The following is a 22,418-nucleotide window of genomic DNA, read 5'->3' on the forward strand; positions in this document are numbered from 1 at the left end:
GATTCGATTCAAAATGGATTTTCGATTCAAAACGATTTGATTCCTAATGATTTGTGCTTCAGTCTGTCGGTGTTAAAGGATCCTCATGATCTACTCCAGTCTGCTTTGAAGACAGAACGACTAGAGTGTCTTTTTCACATTTACTGAGTTTTAAACATTTATCCATTTAGCTTAGATGGAATTGTTGAAACTGTTGCATAAAAGCAATATCACATATTGCTTAAGTAACAACATTAAAAGTGCCTCTTTATTAAAAAGATAGTGCAGTTAAACATGCTGCCTTTTAAATTCTAAGGAAATGGAGGCCGACAGCCAGCAGATTTTTTTCATCTTTTTATTTTTTGAAATCGATTTTGGAACATTTTATATCGATTCTGAATTCTGAAAAGGAGAATACCGATTCTTATGTGAATCGATTTTTTGGCACACCCCTACTAAATGATGCCTTAGATATTTTGATTTTATTCTCAAATTTCCAACATTATTTAATATATTTTTTTCACATTATACATTTTATAAAATGCTGCTCTCAACTCGCCACATTTGACCTCTGACCTGCTGAAGGTGGTGACCTTTCTGCTGGATGGAGCCTTTAGCTGTCAACAGCAGCTGAATATTTAATGATGTGAGGACACACAGGAAACTATTAGTGCAGGAGGAAGTACTTTTACCACAGATACTGTAGCTACATACAGTACGTGGTATCTTGACTGCAGGTAGGGGAGACCGGGGACGGTTGCAACAAGCCTTATTCCTCCAATCAGAAACATGCTAGAGTGATGACATGCTGCACATTCACAGTTCGACCCTCGACCACCAAGAATAGAGAAGACGTATTCAGCATCTGCTCCTGCTTGTACTGAGACAAAGTTGTTTTAAGGGGATGAAAGTAGCTTTTTTTCTTGAGCTGTATTTTTATCAAACTGTCCAGACCTTTTGTATAAATGAACCCAAACAGTTTGAGTCACTGTTTTGTTGACTATTAAATGGTCAGCATGTGTCAGTGTCATTGTGTCTATCTAGTACATGATGTTGTTTCAGTTTCAGTTTAATTTATTTGACAAGGGACAATGTACATTACTGTACTGTAGTACAGTAAAACATTGTAAAAAACAAATGTAAATGCACCCGAGTTTTCATCGCCAGTCCCTCTGCCTGATGATAAAAAGGCAACCTTAAAAAAAAAGCAACAATAAGGTAAAATACCAAAGACATATTAATAAATATACATTTGTAAGACAATACACACATTTGCGATGGCACCAAAAGACCAAAGACCAAAGACATGTTGTGTCATGGCTGACAGGGTGGAGACGGTTGCAACAACTGCCATTTGAATATGGAAGCACATATGTAAATGCAAATGTATAAAATGGAACATTTTTAGCTCAAAATAGGCACGTTTATTCCTCTTGATGAACAGAACAGCCAATTATATTAAACCATGAGAGATGCAAGCAAAATAATTCCCTAGATAACTTCCTATAATGAAATATGCTATTTGTATCTATAGCCTAGTTGTATCTTATTCTATGGGACAAAAGTAGCCACATATATTTTCCTATGAAAATTATTTGATGTCATACAGTGAATAAATCATCCAAAAGTAGAGTACATGTTTATATAAGTTTTTTGTATTGCAGATAGTTCCATTCTTCTTGTCTCACGCTGAGATATTGAGTTTTATTACCAGTGTATTACCACCTCTGCACATTGACTCAAAGCCAAAACAAAACTCCAGCTGTTCTCTGATAAATAAATATTACTGTACTGTAAAACGTGTTGCAACTGTCCCCAGTCTCCTCTACACACAGTACACTTCTGTTACTATGACAATTACAGCGTGTATCCTCGTTTTACTGTGTTATCTCCAGTGGTGGACAGTAACGGAGTAAATTTACTACATATCCAGAGGATTTGTACTTTACTTGAGTATTAGATTTCTTTGGTACTTATTACTCTTACTTGAATACATTTCCAAGACAAATATTTTACTTTTACTGGAGTTAATTTCTAGGAAGGCTGAAAAGTACTGGTTACTTTCAGGTCTGCTCTTTTTTTTTTCTAAAATACTTGATTGATTTGTTTTTCTCTGTGTTTCTGCAGCTTTATATATAATAACATTGTGGTTCTACAGTAAAAGCAGCACATCAGTGCAGCTGCTTTCAAAGAGTTCATTCTCAGAAACAAGAGTTAAAAGCTCCTTACATTCATTTACAAACTATTAGAGTCATTCACTGATGTGAACAATAAGAAATTTACTCTGACTCTGACTTTGACTTAAAGGGACAACGAGGAGTTTTGGAAAAGCGAAGTGTTTTCTCACTACATTTATGAGCCTCCGCACCGTGAAATTCTTTGACCGGTGCAAGACAGACTCATGTTTTCATTCATCAATAATTAAAGTCAGAGGTTGGAAGACGATCACATACCGTCGTAGTTCCCACCATAAACAGAGATTCGGCGGCGTTATTCTCATGACTCGCCACGAAACCGAAAGTAAAGAAACGCTGGTCGGCTCGCCCAGCATTTCCACCACCACTAATAATAACAAAATAACCATAGAGACAAAACCATAGATTTATCTAAAATGGACCATTAACAAGTGGTAACGGAGATTCATCCACATTAATATCAGACTTTTTTATTGTCGCGGAATTTTTCGCTCTGCCGCTGGAGAAACTCCTCGTTGTCCCTTTAAGTAAATTTAAAAGAAGTACCTTTAAAAGCAAGTACTTTTTTACTCTTACTCGAGTAACATGTCGACTGAGCTACTTTTAATTTTAACAGAGTAAATTTCAAGTACTGGGGTCTAGTACTCTGTCAATCCCTGCTTATCTCTATTACTGATACTGTGAAACTGTGTGAACTGACTCCAGACCAGCAGAGAGCAGTGACGAGCTGCAGCCGCAACACGGGAGAACAGAGCAAGTGTGTGTGTGTGTGTGTGTGTGTGTGTGTGTGTAGTGTGTGTGTGTGTGTAGTGTGTGTGTGTGTGTGTGTGTGTAGTGTGTGTGTGTGTGTGTAGTGTGTGTGTGTGTGTAGTGTGTGGTGCTGATGCTGATGCTGTAGAGATGGAGCAGAGGGAGTGGATCCTGCTCGGCTCTCCGTCCGGACGGAAAACAACATTCAGGTGAGAAAAAACACACAAACAAACACACAAACACAAACAAACACACTAACACATTTAAATAAACAAACACAAGTCGCGTCGGACGTAGAGAAACGAACCGAAGCGACGCGACGTGATGCTGCTGATGCTGAGGAGTGGAGCTCCGTGTGTGTGTGTGTGTGTGTGATGTTGGTTCACTAGAAACACCGTCTATCGCATTTATTGTGTTGAATTAAGACAATCAAAGCTTCGTTGTGTCGTGACACCGGGAGGGTTGGACGGTAGAGCCTCGGTAGAACAACAGTGGAGATGAAGGCCTCGCGCTGAGGGAAGGGATGAGGATGAGGATGGTGATGATGATGATGATGGTGGTGATGAGGCGTTCAGGTGCAGCCCAGAGGGTGGGACTGCACAGCGCCGCCGCGGCCTCACCGAGCTGCTACAGACTCGTTATTATAAATGAGGGAGTCACCGTCAAGGTGGAGACCATAAACACAGACAATGTCAATGTCCGGTCGGTGCTTTCATAATAAAACCACCACTAGCCTTTATATATAAGCCTATATATAATTTTAAATAGGCTACATGTAGTAGCCTAATAGTGCTGGTTGTTTGCAATGGTGGGATGTTTCTATGGGCAGAAGTAGGCTACAGCTCTGGAAAAAAATTAGGGGCCCACTCCCAAAATGATCAGTTTCTCTGGTTTTACTATTTATAGGTTGTTGTTTTTTTTTATTCTGTCAACTACCGACAACATTTCTCCCAAAATTGAAAAAAAAAAATTGTCATTTAGAGCTTTTATTGGCTAATGACTAAACTAGTCTAAATAACAAAAATATCAAGTCTTTTCAGACATTGAATAATAATAATAAAATAAAATAATAAAACCCTGAACCACATCTGGTTTTATAGGAAGATTATAAAAACCGCTGCTGGGATTAAACATTGACATTATCCCACAAAAACGTATTTATAAACTGTTCCTGAGATAAAATATTCTTGCTGTGTTGTTTAGGAATAAATATGAACATGTTTTCTTTGCATTATTATTATTATTATTCAAGGTCTGAAAAGACTTTGAGTCAGACGATATTTTTGTTATTTAGACTAGTTTAGTCATTAGCCAATAAAAGCTCTAAATGACAATATTTTTTTTTCAATTTTGGGAGAAATGTTGTCGGTAGTTGATAGAATAAAACAAAAACAAAAACAAACGGAATTTTACTCAAACACATCCCTATAAATAGTAAAACCAGAGAAACTGATCATTTTGGGAGTGGTCTCTTCATTTTTTCCAGAGCTGTATGTGCCACTAGAAACTGAATTTAAATCATTTATATATAATTTGTATTGTTTAATTTTGAATAGCCTAATTGCGTTAAAAACTGAATCTGAATAGTAGGCCTATAATTTGAAATTGAATTTATTAGTTTGGACCTCCATAGCCTATAATAATAATAATAATAATAATAATAATAATAGTTTATTTGTATAGCACCTTCCATGCACAAAGTGCTTTACAGGATAAAAGAATGGTACAGTAAAAGGCAATACAGACGAGATACAAACATTAAAACATAGTGCATGCAATTTACAGTTTATAACAACAGCAAGGAAAAAAGGGAAGTAAAAACGATTAAAAAGAAAATAAATAAAAACAGTAAAAATAGATAATAATAGTACCATAATAATACCAGTGATTAATTAAAAGCCAGAGTATAATAATAGGTCTTCAAGTGAGTCTTGAAGCACTCTATGGAGGTTGCTTCTCTGGTATAAGTGGGTAATCTATTCCAGGCCATTGGGGCATAAAAACAGAATGCTGCTTCGCCGTGCTTTTGTAGTTAATTTTGGGGACGTTGAGCAGGCCAGCACCAGATGATCTGAGAGTCCGGGTTGGAGTATATTCAGATGTATGTTTTAAAAACCAGCAAGAGAAATATATATATATATCATTTTAAATAGGCTAGTAATAGTGCTGGTTGTTTGCAATGGTGGGATGTTTCTATGGGCAGAAATATGTGCCGCTAGAAACTGAATTTGAATCATTTATATTTCATTTGTATTGTTTAATTTTGAATAGCCTAATTGCGTTAAAAAACTGAATCTGAATAGTAGGCCTATAATTTGAAATTGAATTCATTAGTTTGGACCTGAATTCCTCAACGACCTGGATGTCTGTGACAATAGCCTAAATTGAAATTGAATTGCAAGAACTGAATCTGAAAAAATATAGAGTTAAATTTTCAGTGAATGCCCCAGGGGCTGGATCCTTTGGAGGACTCGGTCATCAGAGGCTCCTCCTCCTCCTCAGACGGCCACGTCAAATGTTGGTAAATGTGACGGTCTAGCGCTTACAGATGATGTCACACATGTCACAAATCATAATTAGTTGTAGCTGGAGGAAGAAAAAAGAAAAGAAAAGAGGAGACCGCACACTTAAAGGAGAATTCCGGTCATTTTTGACCCCTAAATCGTTGTCCTGATGGTCACCCAGTGTTGGTTGGAGCAAAAAACGCGACTAAAATTGATGCAGGTAAACCAGAGTTACCATGGCTAGACGGTGCTAGCGCTAGCGACAATGCTAACCTATGGGGGCAATTCTTTCAACCACAACAAACACTCAAAAAACAATCAAATATCTCTGGAACATGACTGGAATCCTTAGAGACACCATGAACTCATATAGTGTAGAGTATAAACAGTATAAACTTTGTGTTTTTGCATGTAGCCACTCACCTCAGATAGCCCAACTCTGAAACATCCCAGAAAGACATTACTATCCTATCACAGAGAGAAACTAACACTTTGTCCTTGTTGTGATGATTTCTTTACTAAAATAACCGGTCAGAGATATTTTGGACATTACCACTGCACTGCTCCACCGGTTATTTTAGTAAAGAAATCATCACAACAAGGACAAAGTGTTAGTTTCTCTCTGTGATGGGATAGTAATGTCTTTCTGGGATGTTTCAGAGTTAAAAACACAAAGTTTGTTTCTACTCTACACTATATGAGTTCAGTGGTGTCTCTAAGGATTCCAGTCATGTACCAGAGATATCTGATTGTTTTCTGAGTGTTTGTTGTGGTTGAAAGAATTGCCCCCATAGGTTAGCGTTGTTGCTAGCGCTAGCGCCGGGTAGCCATAGTAACTCTGGTTTGCCTGCATCAATTTTAGTCGCGTTTTTTTGTTCCAACCAACACTGGGTGACCATCAGGACAACGATTTAGGGGTCAAAAATGACCGGAATTCTCCTTTAAGCTACCTTTATGTGCTGCTTTATTTTGCACATCCAACAAAAAAACAGTAACGTTTCGAGCGTACTGCTCTTCTTCAGACTAACTCGTTCATACAGGACGCCCCATGTTTAAACCTTGAGGCCAGCACCTTTTTAAATTGGATGTGCGCGACCTTTCTACTTTTTTGTAACTGGAGGAAACCATGGAAACACGAACAAGCGCTTGTACTGATGAACAATGTTCAATAAAGTTAGAAACATTCGGCTCGTGGTCAGAGAGCGTTTTTTTGCGAAGCCCCACTAACTTGGGGCTAATGCCAACACCTACACACACACACACACACACTTCTTTGTGTATAATCATTCATATACAATCCACCACTTTATTTTCCCATGATCCATTGCGTCACACCACAACGGAAGTGGGTTTTAGTAGCATTCTAGCGAGCGGCTAACTGGTAGCGTTAGCCACCAGTGTAGGCTAGGTACCAAATAAAGGTAAAGGTACTTTATTAGTCACATATACAGCTAGTACAGTGAAATTCTTTCTCTGCATTTAACCCATCCCCCGGGGACCAACTCCAGCTTATGAGCCAGTGCCTTTGGTCAGGGGCACTGACTGGAGGATTAACCTAGCCGACATGTTTTTAGTGGTGGGGGAAACCGGAGCACCCGGAGGAAACCCACGCAGACACGGGGAGAACATGCAAACTCCACACAGAAAGGACCATGGGCGGCCCGGGATTCGAACCCAGGACCTTCTTGCTGTGAGGCAACAGTGCTAACCACTGTGCCACCGTGCCGCCCAAATGTGGGGGCTCCGGGCTGCCAAAACCGTTTAGACTAAATCTGATGTTTGTTAAGTCTATAAAACTAATTATTGAACAAACATTACTATTTCTGTGTGCACGTTTTTGTAATTAGTCATGGTTATATCGTGGTTGTTGGCTTTGTTGACAGCTAACAGCAGCAGCTAAGCTAACAGCAACAGCTAAGCTAACAGCAGCAGCTAAGCTAACAGCAGCAGCTAAGCTAACAGCAGGACGTCAACTGTTAAAACCCTCCCGTTGTCGGAAACGACATGAAACTACTCCAGGGGCCTCATTTATCATTGTGGATACACCTTTTTTTACACCCTTTTTCCCCCGTTTTGTGCTTATGCACTTTTCTCCGCCAAATTTTGGATCTATCAAACCAAAACCTGGCGGTAAAAGTGCGGACATTTACACCCATTTTGACCCTGGCGTACCGTGATTTACGCCTTTTTTGAGGAACAGGAGGAATTGGCGACACCGTTGCTGAGTCAGAGAACTGCAGTGTGAGAGGGAGAGAGGAGCGGAGTACATTTAGAAGAGCACAGTAGGATTTTTTTGAAGTAATTGTGGTAGTGGTGGACCGCTGATGCTGGCAATCCAACCCGCTCTATAATAACACTAGGCTATATGTTAATTGATAAACAGAGCGGATTGTGGATTTTGCTTTTTTGATTAGGCTATATGTGACGTCCGACAAGGATCAAACCATCCAAGTTTAAAAACACACCGGCAGCAGCGCACACTGATCTGCAGCTACTGAGACTGTTATTAACCTGTCACCTGAGTTAACGAGGTGCACGTGTGTTTGGAGCTGACGAGAGGAGAGAATAAAGAGTGAGACAACGCGGCCCTGAGGAGGAACTGTGAAGGACTCAGCTGTAATGGAAAATGACCTAAACCGAGTCCAGTAGAGCTGTAACTGTGTAGTGGAAAGGCGTGCAAAGTAATGGTAACTATCGTTGATTTAGCCTACATTGTTTTAACATCTAGGTGTAAAAAAAAAAAAAAAGGAAAAAAAAAAGATTTTCTGGGATAAAGGGGCAGATTACATAAGATTCTTCTTCTTTCTGCTCCCTTTTGTTGAGATTTGGGAGGTTTTTGTTTTTATTGTAGCTTATTAAAGTGCAAGATCATTTTTCTGACTGATTTATTGCCCGATATCGCCGTGTATCTGCTTTCGGAGAAGTTCCGCTTCTTTCCCCCGCCCTCCGCCCGTTGTCTCCGTTGTCACTTTGTTGTCACTTTGTAGCCGCTCCACAGAGCACATGGCTAATTAATATGCACGTGCTGACCATATATAGTTGTATATAGGCGTTCCGGGAGTGGAGTAAGAGGTGTGTTCACGTGTGCACCATTCTTGGGTCCAGTGTGATTTACCAAAGGCAAATTGCGGAGAGTTGTGCGTACGCACAGTTTGATTGATCTGAAAAAGGTGTAAATATTTTGAGTGTACGCAATTTTTGTCTTTTCGCCATACGCAAAAATGTAGCAGTTTTACACCCTCTTTGATAAATGAGGCCCCAGTTAGCTCAGTCATGTTGGAACTAGGATATCCGCTGGAGAAAATATTTTTTTCATGGGCCGTTTATTGAGTTATTGTTTATTGACACTGCTAACGGCTAACGGCTAACAGTTAGCGCAGCTAATCTAAAATGTTTGTTCAACAATTTGTTTTATAGACTTCATAAACATCAGAGTAGTCGCAACGGTGATATAGTGACGTGAAAATGTGACATAAAGCTAAAACCTCGTCCGTATTGTTCTCATTAAAATTACCTACGTGATGATTATAAATAAAGTCATCACGGCCGATGTCTATCAACCAGTCTATGCTATCAACAATACAGTAACGGTGGAATGGAGCGTCATGGCCACACCCAGCCTCATTCTCCGGAAAGTGGTGGATTACCCCTGGCTAAAACAGTAATGCTCTGTATATTATGAATAAAGCAATAAAACAACAATAATAATGATATAAAATAATAATAATCATGTTTCAGCAAACTTTCCATGTTACAACCAATCAGAGACTTGTCATAATGCGTGTCATTTGTAAGCTACACCGCCTCAACGTTCAGACAGCTAGCATGCTAGGTGCCTAATACTTAACGGCACACAAAGAATCATGGGATACGGGGACGCCGTGGTGAGAGAAGGCTGCATTTACCGGGTAAGGCCTTGTTGTCGCGACGCTGTGACGTCATCGACCTTTAAACGTGTCCTCTGAAGGACGAAGCCTCTGGACTGAGACGCCGTTGAGACTGGACTGTCCTGTGTCTGTGAACGTCTCACTGGTGCATTCAGTGTCAGCATTTATCCCATTCAGCCCCATAACATGTAGACTACAGTTAAATGAATTGAGATGAAATATAAAATTACATCACTTGTGTTTTCAGCAGACTTAACTCTTGATGTATAAATATAAATTTGTCTCAAACGCATTAATATGATCCAATATTTACTGAAGGATGACACGTTAATATTAAATGTGCAATGTAAAATAGAATAAATCAGATTTTTGTTCAACGAAAAAACAAAAACATCAATAATTTTTGACATGATTGTAATTCATCAGCTTATCTGAGAAAATTGAAAGATTTGAGAAAATAAATGTTAAAAAGCAATATTATGTAACAAAGGTCATCCAGTCTGAACTTCACACAATGTGCTAATAATAAACAATGTATTAGTGACTGATGTGATTAACTAATTACATACAATTAATGATTCATTCCCACAATGTGTTTTATTTAAACAGTCAGATCAACATGATGCAATTAAGGCAAGGCAAGGCAATTTTATTTGTATAGCCCGTTTTTACAACAGTTTGTCTCAAAGGGCTTCACATCCCATCATAACAACATCCTCTGTCCTTAGACCCTCACATCCACTGAGGAAAAACTCCATGGAAAACCCTTTTAACAGGGAAAACCAGGAGAAAGCTCAGGGTGAGCAACAGAGGAGGGATCCCTCACCCAGGACGGACAGACGGGACAGAGATGTTGTTACACACAAGAAAACAGTTTATAGTTTATGACACAGAATGTGGGAAACATGGAAATGTATACATGTATGTAGGCTAATGCATGTAATAAAAATGTAGTGAATAAGAAAAAATACTTGAAATATAAAATAATTATTGAAGTGATGATAAATTAAACACTTATTTATAACAAAAGTCGAAAAAATGCAGTTCCACTTAGTTCCTTGTCGAGGAGGGGGTTTTATTTTGAAGGGGCGGCCGGATGTTGTGGTTGTAGCGCAGTGACGCGGTCTTGACGCTGGTGGATCCAGAGCTGCAGTGCGGACAAACAGAACAGGCTGCAGCCGGAGAACCCGACACCCACAGACACACAGACTCTCCTCTTCTCCTCCTTCTCCTCTGGGGTTCTGGGTCTGGACCTGGTTCTGGTTTTCCCCCTAAATCCTGGTTCTGGTTCTGGTTCCTGGATCCTGGACCCGGTCCAAGCAGGAGGAGAGGACCGCGAGTCCGCATCCACGAGTCCTCCATCCTCCCTCCATCCTCCCTCTCCTCCTCCTCCTCCCTCTCCTTCAGCTGCACCGGAGGAAGGAGGACCAGGACCAGGACCAGGACCAGGACTAATAAGGGAATAAAAACTGTTTTTTTTGGTGGTCTGGTTTGATAATAATCCGGACTGGGACTCTGTTGTTAGAGGAGAACTAGACTAGATGGTGGTTTTTTTTAGTCCAGTGGGAGTCTAGTGAGGAGGCCCGAACCCCTTCAGAGGAACGGTGGGTTTTCTGGACCAGGCCGTTTTGTGCCGAAATAAAATCCCAGATGAAGATTCCCAAAAGGCGGAAAAGGAGCGGACGGTGCGCCAGGTAGGTGGACTAGGCCTGACCCGGACCAGATCAGATCCAGACCAGATCCAGATCTGGCCCGGACTAGAGAGCTATAGATATAGAGGCATCCGATCAGACAGTGCAGTGGGTGTGTGTATGTGTGTTAATGTGTATGTGTGTGTGTCCTGCAGTGATGATGATGCGCTAACGGAAGGGAATTTATTTAGGCCTATTGATCCGCGTTTGATTCAGAACCGTTCAGACCCGAGCCGAGCCGGGCCGAGCCGAGCCGAGCCGGGCCAAGGCGGTGTCGCCATGGTGATCTTTAATTCATAACTCGGGTCAGTCCGGGCCAGATTTATCGATCAGCAGGCTGCGATGGTGCTGGTTGCGCATGCGCAGAAGAGACCCATGACTGTGCACTGCAGAGTGATGCAGAGGGAGAGAGGGAGGGGGGAGGAGGAGGGAAGGAGGGGGTAGACCGGAAGTGTGTCACTGAAACATCCATTCCACCTTCATATCATTCATTTATTTAAAAAAAAGAAAAAGAAATGATCTCCTGTGCCTTTTGGAGATCATTTCATCTCTCATATGGCCACTGTATATGTGACTAGATCAAACCTACACTCTTAAAAATGTTGGGTTAAAAACAGCCCAATGTGGGTAGTTTCACAGCCCAGCGCTGGTTAAATATTGGACAGAACACACAAACAACCCAATTAAATGAACCAACAAGCTCAACCTATAGTGGTTGGGTTGAAAAAACAACCCAGCATTAGTGAATATTAAAGGTCTTGTAGTGTATGAGGGTAGGGTAGATGTCCATGTGTTTTTGAACAGCAGGTCTATAGGTTTTATATTAACACTATGAAAGTATCAAAGCTCCAGTCGACACAGAAATTAACATGGCTTGTATATTTAGAAATGGAGCCTTAAAACCAGCTGTCGGGACTTCCTGTAACTTTATGATCACAATGAAGCCGTCACCTGGACCCATCATCCAACCCTGCAAAAAAAAGAAAGAATATCACCTCAGCTATTTTCATCACTGCAAATATGAACCCAAATCTGTTGTCATAGCAACATCATCATCACTAACATGTAACTAACTATGGCTGAAGCAGATGGAGCCTCATGTACAGAAGAACTTCTGCGCCCAAACATTAGCCTATAGAGGATTAGAGACATAAAAATTTAAATAAACACTTAAACAGGACGATTCAGTAGAAATGAAGAGTTTAATTTAATTACAGTTCAGTTGTGTTGCTTTAATGGTAAACGTTATATATCTGTATTTATCATACAATTATTGTAAATAAAATGATTCAGAAGAACATTAAGGTGAATAAATAGTGAGGGAGGATTGAGAGCAACATGAATATTCAAGAAAAGAAAAAAAAACAGAAAACTGTGCATTTAAGAATAATTAAAGAATAATGTTATGTAACAAAGGTTCAAGATGTATGAATGGACCTTATTTTTAAATAATGCAGTTTCATGACAAAGACTTAACAAAAGATGATGATGTGCAGATTTTCAAAATAAAAACCACAATTAAACAATAGAAAAACATTTCACTTCAACACATAACGAGCAGAATTTAACTTTGACATTGAAGTACTGTCATTTTTTTTGACATGCTGTTTTAAAAATTGTAAGTCCAATTCGTTTTTTTAATCTCATATGATATTATAAATAATTTAAAAAATCTAATTAAAATGTTGTATGAGTGGAAAAATAATGAGATAATCCCCATGAAATGACTGAATTTATTTGTCATGTTGGTTTTTATATTCATAATAAATGAGTGAACTTTTACATAGTTTCTTTTATCTCTATTGTAGTTTTGTATATTTTTGAGCATGACAGGATTCAATTAAGACTTTATATATATGTTGCTAAAACAGTGATAATGACATGAAATATGTGTAGACAAGACTTTAATTCAAGACATAATTCGACTTTAGGCAAATGAGTGAGTTTTACAAATATTAGCAGTAATTAGAAGGTTCACTGAACATTTTTGTGTTAATCTGATGTAATTTCATTTTTCATTCATTCACTCATTTTTTCTTAATTTGGTCATTTATCAGAGGTAATTTGTTAATTTTGATATCAATATTTAATCTATTCCTGATTTGATCATTTAATGAGAATTTCAAGATCAATATTCCATTAATGGATAAAAATTGATGGAAGGCTATTGGGTTTTTTTTGGGAATTGTGACATTGTCGTTTGATTTAATCACACACATTGCACATTTCGACTTTTTTTGCATTAGAATGTGCGTCCGCTGGTATTTTTTTCTTCTTTTCGATTGGTTGTCTTTTAACTCTGCAGTGGATCTGTTCTGCGGTTGTTCTCATTTTCCATGTGGTGTCAGATCCACGTTGAACTTTGTAAACAGTGTTCGGTGGCGCCGGGGTTTCACAGCGCCAAACTCTGTAGTTGCAAACAAACAAAACAAAACTGACGTTAATTTAAAACTTCACAAAAAATATATATTTTCTCAGTGAAATATCAACATGACAAAGCTAAGATAACAACAAACTGTTAGCGATATGTGGCTAGCAACATTAGCATTGTCGCAAAGGTGTCACTGTATTAAGTAGAGCTGAAGGATGCTAGGTTTTGATGAATATCTGAATTTTGTTTTTAAATCTGATGCTAAGATATTAGCTCAGGATGTTAGCATCTAATCTGAAAATGCATTTTGTTCCAAAACCAGTGGTGTCGTATCTGTGGTGAAAATCAAGTGTTATTATCATATTGCGTGTGTTTACCATGGTGTCATCCAGGCAGAATGAGGCTGTTTTCGAAACCGCATACTACCGTACTACCTACTACATACTGCGTTAGTATGTACTGTTTACTACATACTGCGTTAGTATGTACTGTATACTACATACTGAATGTAGCCAGTTTATCAAAATGACGGCTGTTTAGAAGTTTGCTCCAATGTTTTTCAGAGAAGTAAATCACATAGGCAGCAGCTGCTCTGCAGAGCTGCTCGGCCGGCCAACCTCCGTCGTCATCCCGGGGGAGAAAACGGTTGATAATTAACTTACCCGCAGGTTTTTAGAGGTTTACCACCGGCTGGTTAAGTTATTTTTAGGAGATAAATGTTGGTCTCATTGATGAAATCTAACAATTGTGGCAGTAGCATTAGTTAGTCTGAATGTAAAGTGAAGCTTCCTGTGTGTATTGGACAGAAGAGCAGCGCTGCCTCGGGGCTCTGGAGCCTACGGACACAAACCACCACATTTACATCAATAAATAAATGTTTTACAATGAACCGATCAGTCTTCATCAGTCTTTATTAATTAAACTTTATAACATAGTTACGGTACACGGCTTTGTTGTTGTTTTTTTTAACACGGCTTTGGTTATGGCAGATAACTTCTACACCGGTTAGACGTCAGGGGCGCAAATTTTTCGCATACTGCAGATTTTGCTTTTGTTTGCATACTGCATAGCCTACTGCATTTTGGCCAAATCAGTACGTACTAGCAGTATAGTATGCGGTTTCGAATACAGCCTGAGTGTCACGGTAGATACTAGCTCTGATAGGCCACACCATTGCCGAGCTTCAAGGCTAACTGATTTAGCAACAGCTGAACTGCTGGAATTAGTTTTGTTGTGCATTTATCTGCTAAAGTTTTTCCTAATGCTGCCAACACTGATGCAGATCTGGCATCACATGGAAACAAAAATAAAATGGTGAATGAATCTAGTTTTGCTGTTGGAGGGTCTGAAGGCGTTGCCCCTCCATGCTCCGCCCCCCTGTGATGTCACTGTGTGAGGTTGTGCGTGCAGGTCGGACGGCTGCAGCGGTCGGTCGTCGTCCTTCTCCTCTCATTGGTTAACTGTGCCCTCTGTTTTGGCTTGTAGGCTAACACAGGAACAGGAAGGGCTTTGTCCCGCTCAGGATTTGTTGTAAGCCGTCAGGTTTTCCGGGAGTTCAGAACTATGGTGAGCTCTGACTGACTGATGATCAAAAAAAAAACTGGAATGATGCAAAAAAAACCCGGCTTCTGGCAGAGCACCCCCTTGCCCCCCCCCCCCTCCCTCCTACTCCCCTTCCCCCTCCCCACTAGAAAAACAAGATTGGTAGATTTGTAGGTGAAGGAGACGAAGACGAGAAGATGAAGAAGAGCAGACTGCGGTGTGAAGGTAGAGAAAGTGTCTGTGAGGATGTTTCACTCTGAGCTGCTGCTGAGACGCTCCGATGCACCACGACGACGCAGTGATGCAGAACCACAGAGTTTCTCTTATTTACACCACAGTCGTATTGTTTAATACGCACAACACCACGCCGAACGGTGCTGCACAATACCACAAGATATGAAGCTGCAAGAATCAGTAAAACAAGATTTAGCGTAACAGGATAAGGATATAAAATATTACAATTAATGTATTTTTACACAAGTTCAAATTCAAACATTACACAAAAGTTTGTAATTTTGTTTTATAGTAATTATTCTTTTATTTTCAATTTTCATTAATGAGCAATTTGATTATTTATTTGCATATGTCGAAATCAACACAAATATAGTTTTTATATTAACAATCCTTTATTATTATTTATATTCAACATTATGTTACATCAGTTTCAATAATGTATTCATGTATTTAGATAAACAAATAATATGGAGAGGGAATTGTTTGTTTAAGATGCACAACACCACGCTGAATGGTACTGCACAATATCACAAGATATGAAGCTGCAAGAATCTATAAAACAAGATTTAGCGTAACAGGATAAGGATATAAAATATTACAATTCAGGGTGTGATAGATTGTATAAAACATAATATAATGAATATAATATACTATGTAATACTAGTGCATTTTACAATACTGAGTATTAAACTACATGAAGTGTCACTAAACAAAGCAGCAGCAACAACATGTTTATTATTATCATAATTATAATTATTATGAAAATTGATATTGTTTTTTGTTATTTTCCCCAAGTTTCCAATCTGTCCTTGGTTTTAAATTTTAAAATATATATGTTTTGATTATTATTCTTTATTAATTCATGAATTAATGGATTTTTTTTATACAAGTTCAAATTCAAAAAGTTTGTTGTAAAAATTGTGTAATTTTGTTTTATGGTAATTATTCTTTTATTTTCTATTTCTTTCATTAATGAGCAATTTGATTATTTATTTCCACATATTAACAATCCTTAAGATGCACAACACCACGTTGAATGGTGCTGCACAATACCACGAGATAGGAAGCTGCAAGAATCTATAAAACAAGATTTAGCGTAACAGGATAAGGATATAAAATATTACAATTCAGGGTGTGATAGATTGTATAAAACATAATATAATGATTATAATATACTATGTAATACTAGTGCATTTTACAATACTGAGTATTAAACTACATGAAGTGTCACTAAACAAAGCAGCAGCAACAACATGTTTATTATTCTCATAATTATAATTGTTATGAAAATTGATATTGTTTTTTGTTATTTTCCCCAAGTTTCCAATCTGTCCTTGGGTTTAAATTTTAAACTATATATGTTTTGATTATTATTCTTTATTAATTTATGAATTTTCAAATTCAAACATTATACACAAGTTTGTAATTTTGTTTTATAGTAATTATTATTTTATTTTCTATTTCTTTCATTAATGAGCAATTTGATTATTTATTTCCACAAATATAGTTTTTATATGAACGATCCTTTATTATTATTTCTATTCATCATCATGTTACATCAGTTTCAATAATGTATTAATGTATTTAAATAAGGAAATAATATGGAGAGAGAGAATGATGCACACAGAGAGGAAAACAAGTATTATCATACTTTACTTTATTTGTTTATTTAGTCGGGACAATGCATATTAATGGACAGTGAGTACTAGAGTACCCACAGTAAATACACCGGATTTAGCACATGTACTAAATTACATCCGTAGTCCCCAAAACAATACAACAATTAACATAAAAAGTCCAAAAAGACAGAGGACCAGTAGATAACAGGAAAAGTACATTTACATAGTTACAGGGTTAGACATGATTCTTTGGATTGTAAAAAAAATATATATATAATCTATACAGCTGCGATTTAACATGATTCATTGAAATATAAAAGTATACAGTATGTTTATACAGTTGCGATTGACATGATTCATTTTAAATATAAAAATATAAATCTAAACAGTTGTGCTAGTAAGTTGCAATTGACATGATTCGTTGAAATATAAAAATATATATACGTATCTATACAGATGTGGCTGACATGGTTCGTTGAATTATTAAAAAAATACCATCAACACTGTAGTATTAGTATTAACTCTATTTAATTAATTATATTGCACCTGTTGGATAGCAGCAGCCGTGATTGGCCGGTTGTGTTGTGTTGTTGTTGTGTAGGACTGTCGCGGTGCGTTCAGGGACACTCTGTGGCTCCGCCCGCTGCAGCGAGCGGCGGCTCAGCAGCAGGTTTCACTACATCTCCAGTGTTACAGCGGCTCCCGATGCTGATGATGCTGCTGCTGCTGATGATGATGATGTTGACCATGATGATGATGATGATGATGCTGGTGTTTCACAGAGCTGTATCACTGCAGGTGCAGAGAAGCCTCCTCCCCTCCTTTTCCTCCTCCTCCTCCTCCTCCTCTCCTCCTCTCCTCCTCTCCCAGTCCGTCCAGTCCTCTGTCGGAGCTGGTCTGACTGGAAACGCAGCGGACGGATTCACACTCTCCATTGTATCTGCAGTCGGCCTGAGCTCTGCATGCACCGATGACGGCCCGTGGCATTGCATGCACAACAACAGCATGGTTTGGGGACTGACATGCATCACTTTGAACTTCAAAATTTCTCCCCCCCACGAATCCACTGAGAACTGAGAACCATTCATGATGGCAGACATGTTGTCATGTTGCTCCGGTCGAGACAGAGACAGAAAACCAGAGCGTCAGGGTGTGGTGATGCTCAGAGTCTGAGTCTGGAACAGGGAAACCACTAAAACCCAACTACTAACCCACTCTCTGTGTTAAAGGACAATTCTAGGCGAATTCAACTCGGGGCTGTATGTTTCTATCATTTTAGGTCTAAAAGAAGGAATCTGAAGGTTTTCAGTTTAATGTCTCCTGTTTTGCGGTAGTTGTGTCTGTCCCCGCGTCGCCACGGCAGCGATGAATGGGAGCGGATTGAAGTTCTGCTGCTTAGGCTGTTTCCATCCCTCAAAGCCACAGACAGCGTCAGATGGAGACTCAAACATGCAGCCAGAAGTTTATTTACTTCAACAAGCCGACATGTTTGTAAAACTAGATCTAATTCAAAGTCTGGCGGAGTCGAGACCCAAGTTGACGCTCGGTGTGTTCAGGTGCAGTGGGAAGCTCCCGTTTGTGTCATAAAAACAGAAATATCAACTCTTGACTTGCTTGAAGTAAATAAACTTCTGGCTGCATGTTTGAGTCTCCACCTGACGCTGTCTGTGGGAAAAAATGTACACGTGAAGTCAGTCAAGAGTTGATATTCCTGTGTTTATGACACAAACGGGAGCTTCCCACTGCACCTGAACACACCGAGCGTCAACTTGGGTCTCGCGCGAGACTCCGGGAGACTTTGAATTAGATCTAGTTTTACAAACATGTCGGCTTGTTGAAGTAAATAAACTTCTGGCTGCATGTTTGAGTCTCCATCTGACGCTGTCTGTGGCTTTGAGGGATGGAAACAGCCTAAGCAGCAGAACTTCAATCCGCTCCCATTCATCGCTGCCGTGGCGACGTGGGGACAGACACACAACTACCGCAAAACAGGAGACATTAAACTGAAAATCTTCAGATTCCTTCTGTTAGACCTAAAATGTTAGGAACATACAGCCCCGAGTTGAATTCGCCTGGAATTGTCCTTTAAACAGCCATGCGTATTACTCAATACTAATTTTAGTTATTACTTTTTTTTTTCTTTTTTTTTCTTTTTTTTTAGAATTTTTCCAATTTAAAATTTCCTTTTTATTTTTAAATTTCATTTCTTTCTATATATTTATTATTTGCACAGGTCAAAAGCAAACAAATTATAAGATTTTCATATTAAATGCATAATCTCAATTTATATAAATTATTAATTATTAGTTTTTGGTTTATTGTTTTGATTCTTTGCATAAATTAAACAAATGACAACATTTGTAATAGAAATTGATTAATCATCATCATTTTATAATCTTGTTTCTTTAAATTTCTTATGTTTTATCAAATTTGGAATTTTAATATTTTTTTTATAGGTACATTTTGTTCATTAATTCATTAAAAGAAATTACAGGAAATTGTGAAACTTTATCATTTCCTGTTATGTAGATTTTATTGATTTCTTTTTTTTATTTAATATTGTAATTTTGGTTCTTTACTGGTTTATTATTTAAATCAATATTTTATTTGTTCATTAGTCAATGCAAACACTAACCCAAATCCATCCAATCCCCACATTATTTGCAGAAGCAGCTGAGTTTGGACAGTTTTCACCGTGACCTTAAGAATTTGAACAAATATACAAATTTCGTAATAAAATATTCAAGTTTCGTTAAAAATAACACCAAATATTTAACCACATTAAAAAACAAAACAAAACCACTGGGACTTTTCTTTCCCCTGAAGTCGTCCTGCAGGCAGAGCTCCCCCCCCCCCCCCCCCCCCCCTCCAGATGTTTGGTCCTCAACTCCACAATCCAGACAAAAGTTTATGTTCAGCACCAGAAACCTCAATGAAAATATAAACGGTGTAAACTCACTGAGTGTGGGAGCATGCACTGCCTGCCAGGCCAGATTACCCATAATTCCTACGTAAACCACACACATTGAGCTTCTGTGACTAAACAAGCCCTTTGCACCTCAATAACAAAACGAGTTATTTGTCAAGTACTAATTTTTTGCTTTTATTATAAGGGCTTGGAGTCAGAACACGTTCAATACTTGTGTTGATACAAGATAACAGATACTTTTCCTCTTTGTTCAACCATACAGTACCCGTTCTGATAAATTATTCAGAACTCAATCTAAGTAAATGAACACAGATTTAACCGCAGTAACCGCAATTTCAGTATTTGTTTTTTTTTCAGCCCAAAGTATTGAGGTTCGGTTCTTCAGCCCTTATCAGTATTAATCTTTTTTTTTTCTTTTTTCCTCTGAACTGTATTTTTAAAGGAATGGTTTAACATTTTGTGAAATAAGCTTGTTCTTTTTCTGGCTCTAGATGTTCAGATTCGTACCACTGTCAAGGTGTGTCATCTATGTAGCGTACTGCTAGCAGCCGCTTATCTTATCTTAGCTTAGCATAAAGACTGAGAACGGAAATTCTTCATTTCAGGCTAGTTGTTTTTAGCCTCGTAAACCAGCCTCTCCTGGAAATGCATTTCATTTCATTTCATTTCTCGGGAGAGTCTGGCCTCATTCCCCCTGTAAGCGTTTGGGGTAGGCGGGAGCTGGGCGGGAGTAGTAGCGTTGACAGACAACCGCATTCAGCCAATCAGTAAGTTGATAGATCAAACTTTTGCCGAATCCAGTTGGAAGAACAGCGAAAACTTCGTCCTCGTCTTCCTTCAAGAAACTCAACAAGCGCCGACTCTTGCTCTTGTTTAATTGCTGTAATGGATGTAGTAAGAACTTCCCTTGTTGCTGTTTCTAGGCTGCTACTGCTAGATGCTACTGAGAGTCGCGCAGTGTAGTGACGGGGCTTTGCACCAGTCGGTCCCTGATTGGCCAACGTGCTGTGTCAATCACAGAAATCTGAGCGGCGACGCTGATTGGCTCGGCCTTCTGAGGGTTTCAGGCCAAACGCTTACAAGGGGAATGGGCCTCTTACCACGGCAGAGCTATTATAGCAGTAGCAGCCTAAAAACAGCAACAAGGGAAGTTCTTACTGAAATACCATCCGTTACAGCAGTTAAACAAGAGCAAGAGTCGGCGCCTGTTGAGTTTCGTGAAGGAAAAGACGTTTTCGCTGTTCTTCCAACTGGATTCGGCAAAAGTTTGATACACCAACTTGCTGATTGGCTGAATGGGGTTGTCTGTCAACGCTACTACTCCCGCCCAGCTCCCGCCCACACCAAACGCTTACAGGGGGAATGAGGCCGGACTCTCCCTCAGAAATGAAATAATGCATTTCCGGGAGAGGCTGGTTTACGAGGCTAAGTTGTTTTCATCTGTTTCCAGTCTTTATGCTATGCTGTGCTAAGCTAAGCTAAGCTAACCGGCTAGCTGTAGCATCATATTTGCAGATATGAGAGTGGTGTCTATCTGAACTTCTGACTCTCAGCAAGAAAAACGTGAAGTCTGTTTTCTCATGAATGTCAGACTGTTCCTTTACTGTGAAAAGAACCGAGGTTTCTAATGGAATCAGAGCAGCGTCGTCTAGTTCAGAAGGACGAGCCTCTGTGCCATGCTGCTGCTGCTGCTGCTGATGGTTGGTTGTTAGTTCAGACGATTGACTTGAAAACTGAAAACCGGCCTGTTCTGATCTCTGACGATTCGGTCGGGTCGACGGCCGTCGCGCGGCAATCGAACCTGCGGGGCGGCTGCTGCAGTCGGGACGAGCAGCGCAGAGCGTCCGACTGCTTCCTCTGCAGACATGATATTTGCTCAAGTTACTGCAAATACCATCACACACCCCAACCCTGCCCCCCCCTCCCCCCACCCTCACCGGCCTGTAGCCTGATCCAGCTGAAGAATGGCTTCTAATGGCCGCCAGCCATCTGTAGTGCCTGTTGTTATTATTATTATACTGGACTGCTGTGATTGGCTCAGCTCCGGAGCCTCCCGGCACCGAGACGACCCGCGTTAAAATCTCTAATTTCTCTGCCCTGCTCTCCCCCTTCCTTCCTTCCTTCCTTCCTTCCTCTCCTCCTCTCCTCCTCTCCTCCCCCCTTCCTTCCTTCCTCCCCGTCTCCTCACAGATAAATGGCTCTTTTAAGCTGGGAGCTGCTCGTGTTCTGTCTGGCTGGCAGATGCAGTGCCTAGTGCCCAGCCTCCAGGACAACGCCAACATGAACGGGACGTCCGAGCAGGCCGACATCCTGCCGCCAAACTGCATGGTCAAAGACCGATGGAAAGTGGTGAGTCAGGAAGACTGTGGAGCTTTAAAGGGACAACGAGGAGTTTTGGAAAAGCGAAGTGTTTTCACACTACATTCATGAGCCTCCGCGCACCGTGAAATTCTTTGACCGGCGCAAGACAGACTCATGTTTTCATTCATCAAGAATTAAAGTCAGAGGTTGGAAGACGATCACATACCGTCGTAGTTCCCACCATAAACGGAGATTCGGCGGCGTTATTCTCATGACTCGCCACGAAACCGAAAGTAAAGAAACGCTGGTCGGCTCGCCCAGCATTTCCACCACCACTAATAATAACAAAATAACCATAGAGACAAAACCATAGATTTATCTAAAATGGACCATTAACAAGTGGTAACGGAGATTCA

The 22,418-nt window shown here is 39.6% G+C and overlaps 1 protein-coding gene across 6 annotated transcripts in view; it reads left to right on the forward strand.

Annotated features, from left to right (window-relative positions):
- Window positions 1–2,871: 2,871 nt before the first annotated feature.
- LOC146992601 (tau-tubulin kinase 1-like) overlaps window positions 2,872–22,418 on the forward strand; it is a 63,728-nt gene continuing 44,181 nt past the window's right edge. Inside the window, exons 1-3 of one of the 6 annotated variants that reach the window (XM_085787615.1) lie at window positions 10,444–11,009; window positions 14,863–14,943; window positions 21,892–22,050. Coding sequence is in view for 3 of the 6 variants with exons in the window: in XM_085787590.1 (XP_085643716.1) it covers window positions 14,941–14,943; window positions 21,892–22,050 (162 nt within the window). In the remaining 3 variants the exon portion in view is untranslated. Of the gene's footprint in view, window positions 3,134–10,413; window positions 11,010–14,862; window positions 14,944–21,891; window positions 22,051–22,418 lie in introns of those variants that run through there. The other 5 variants (XM_085787590.1, XM_085787607.1, XM_085787581.1 and 2 more) reach the window with 5 other exon arrangements.

Source organism: Trachurus japonicus, chromosome 1, assembly GCF_045865225.1.
Source record: "Trachurus japonicus isolate A0001 chromosome 1, Traja_1.0".
Taxonomy (NCBI): domain Eukaryota; kingdom Metazoa; phylum Chordata; class Actinopteri; order Carangiformes; family Carangidae; genus Trachurus; species Trachurus japonicus.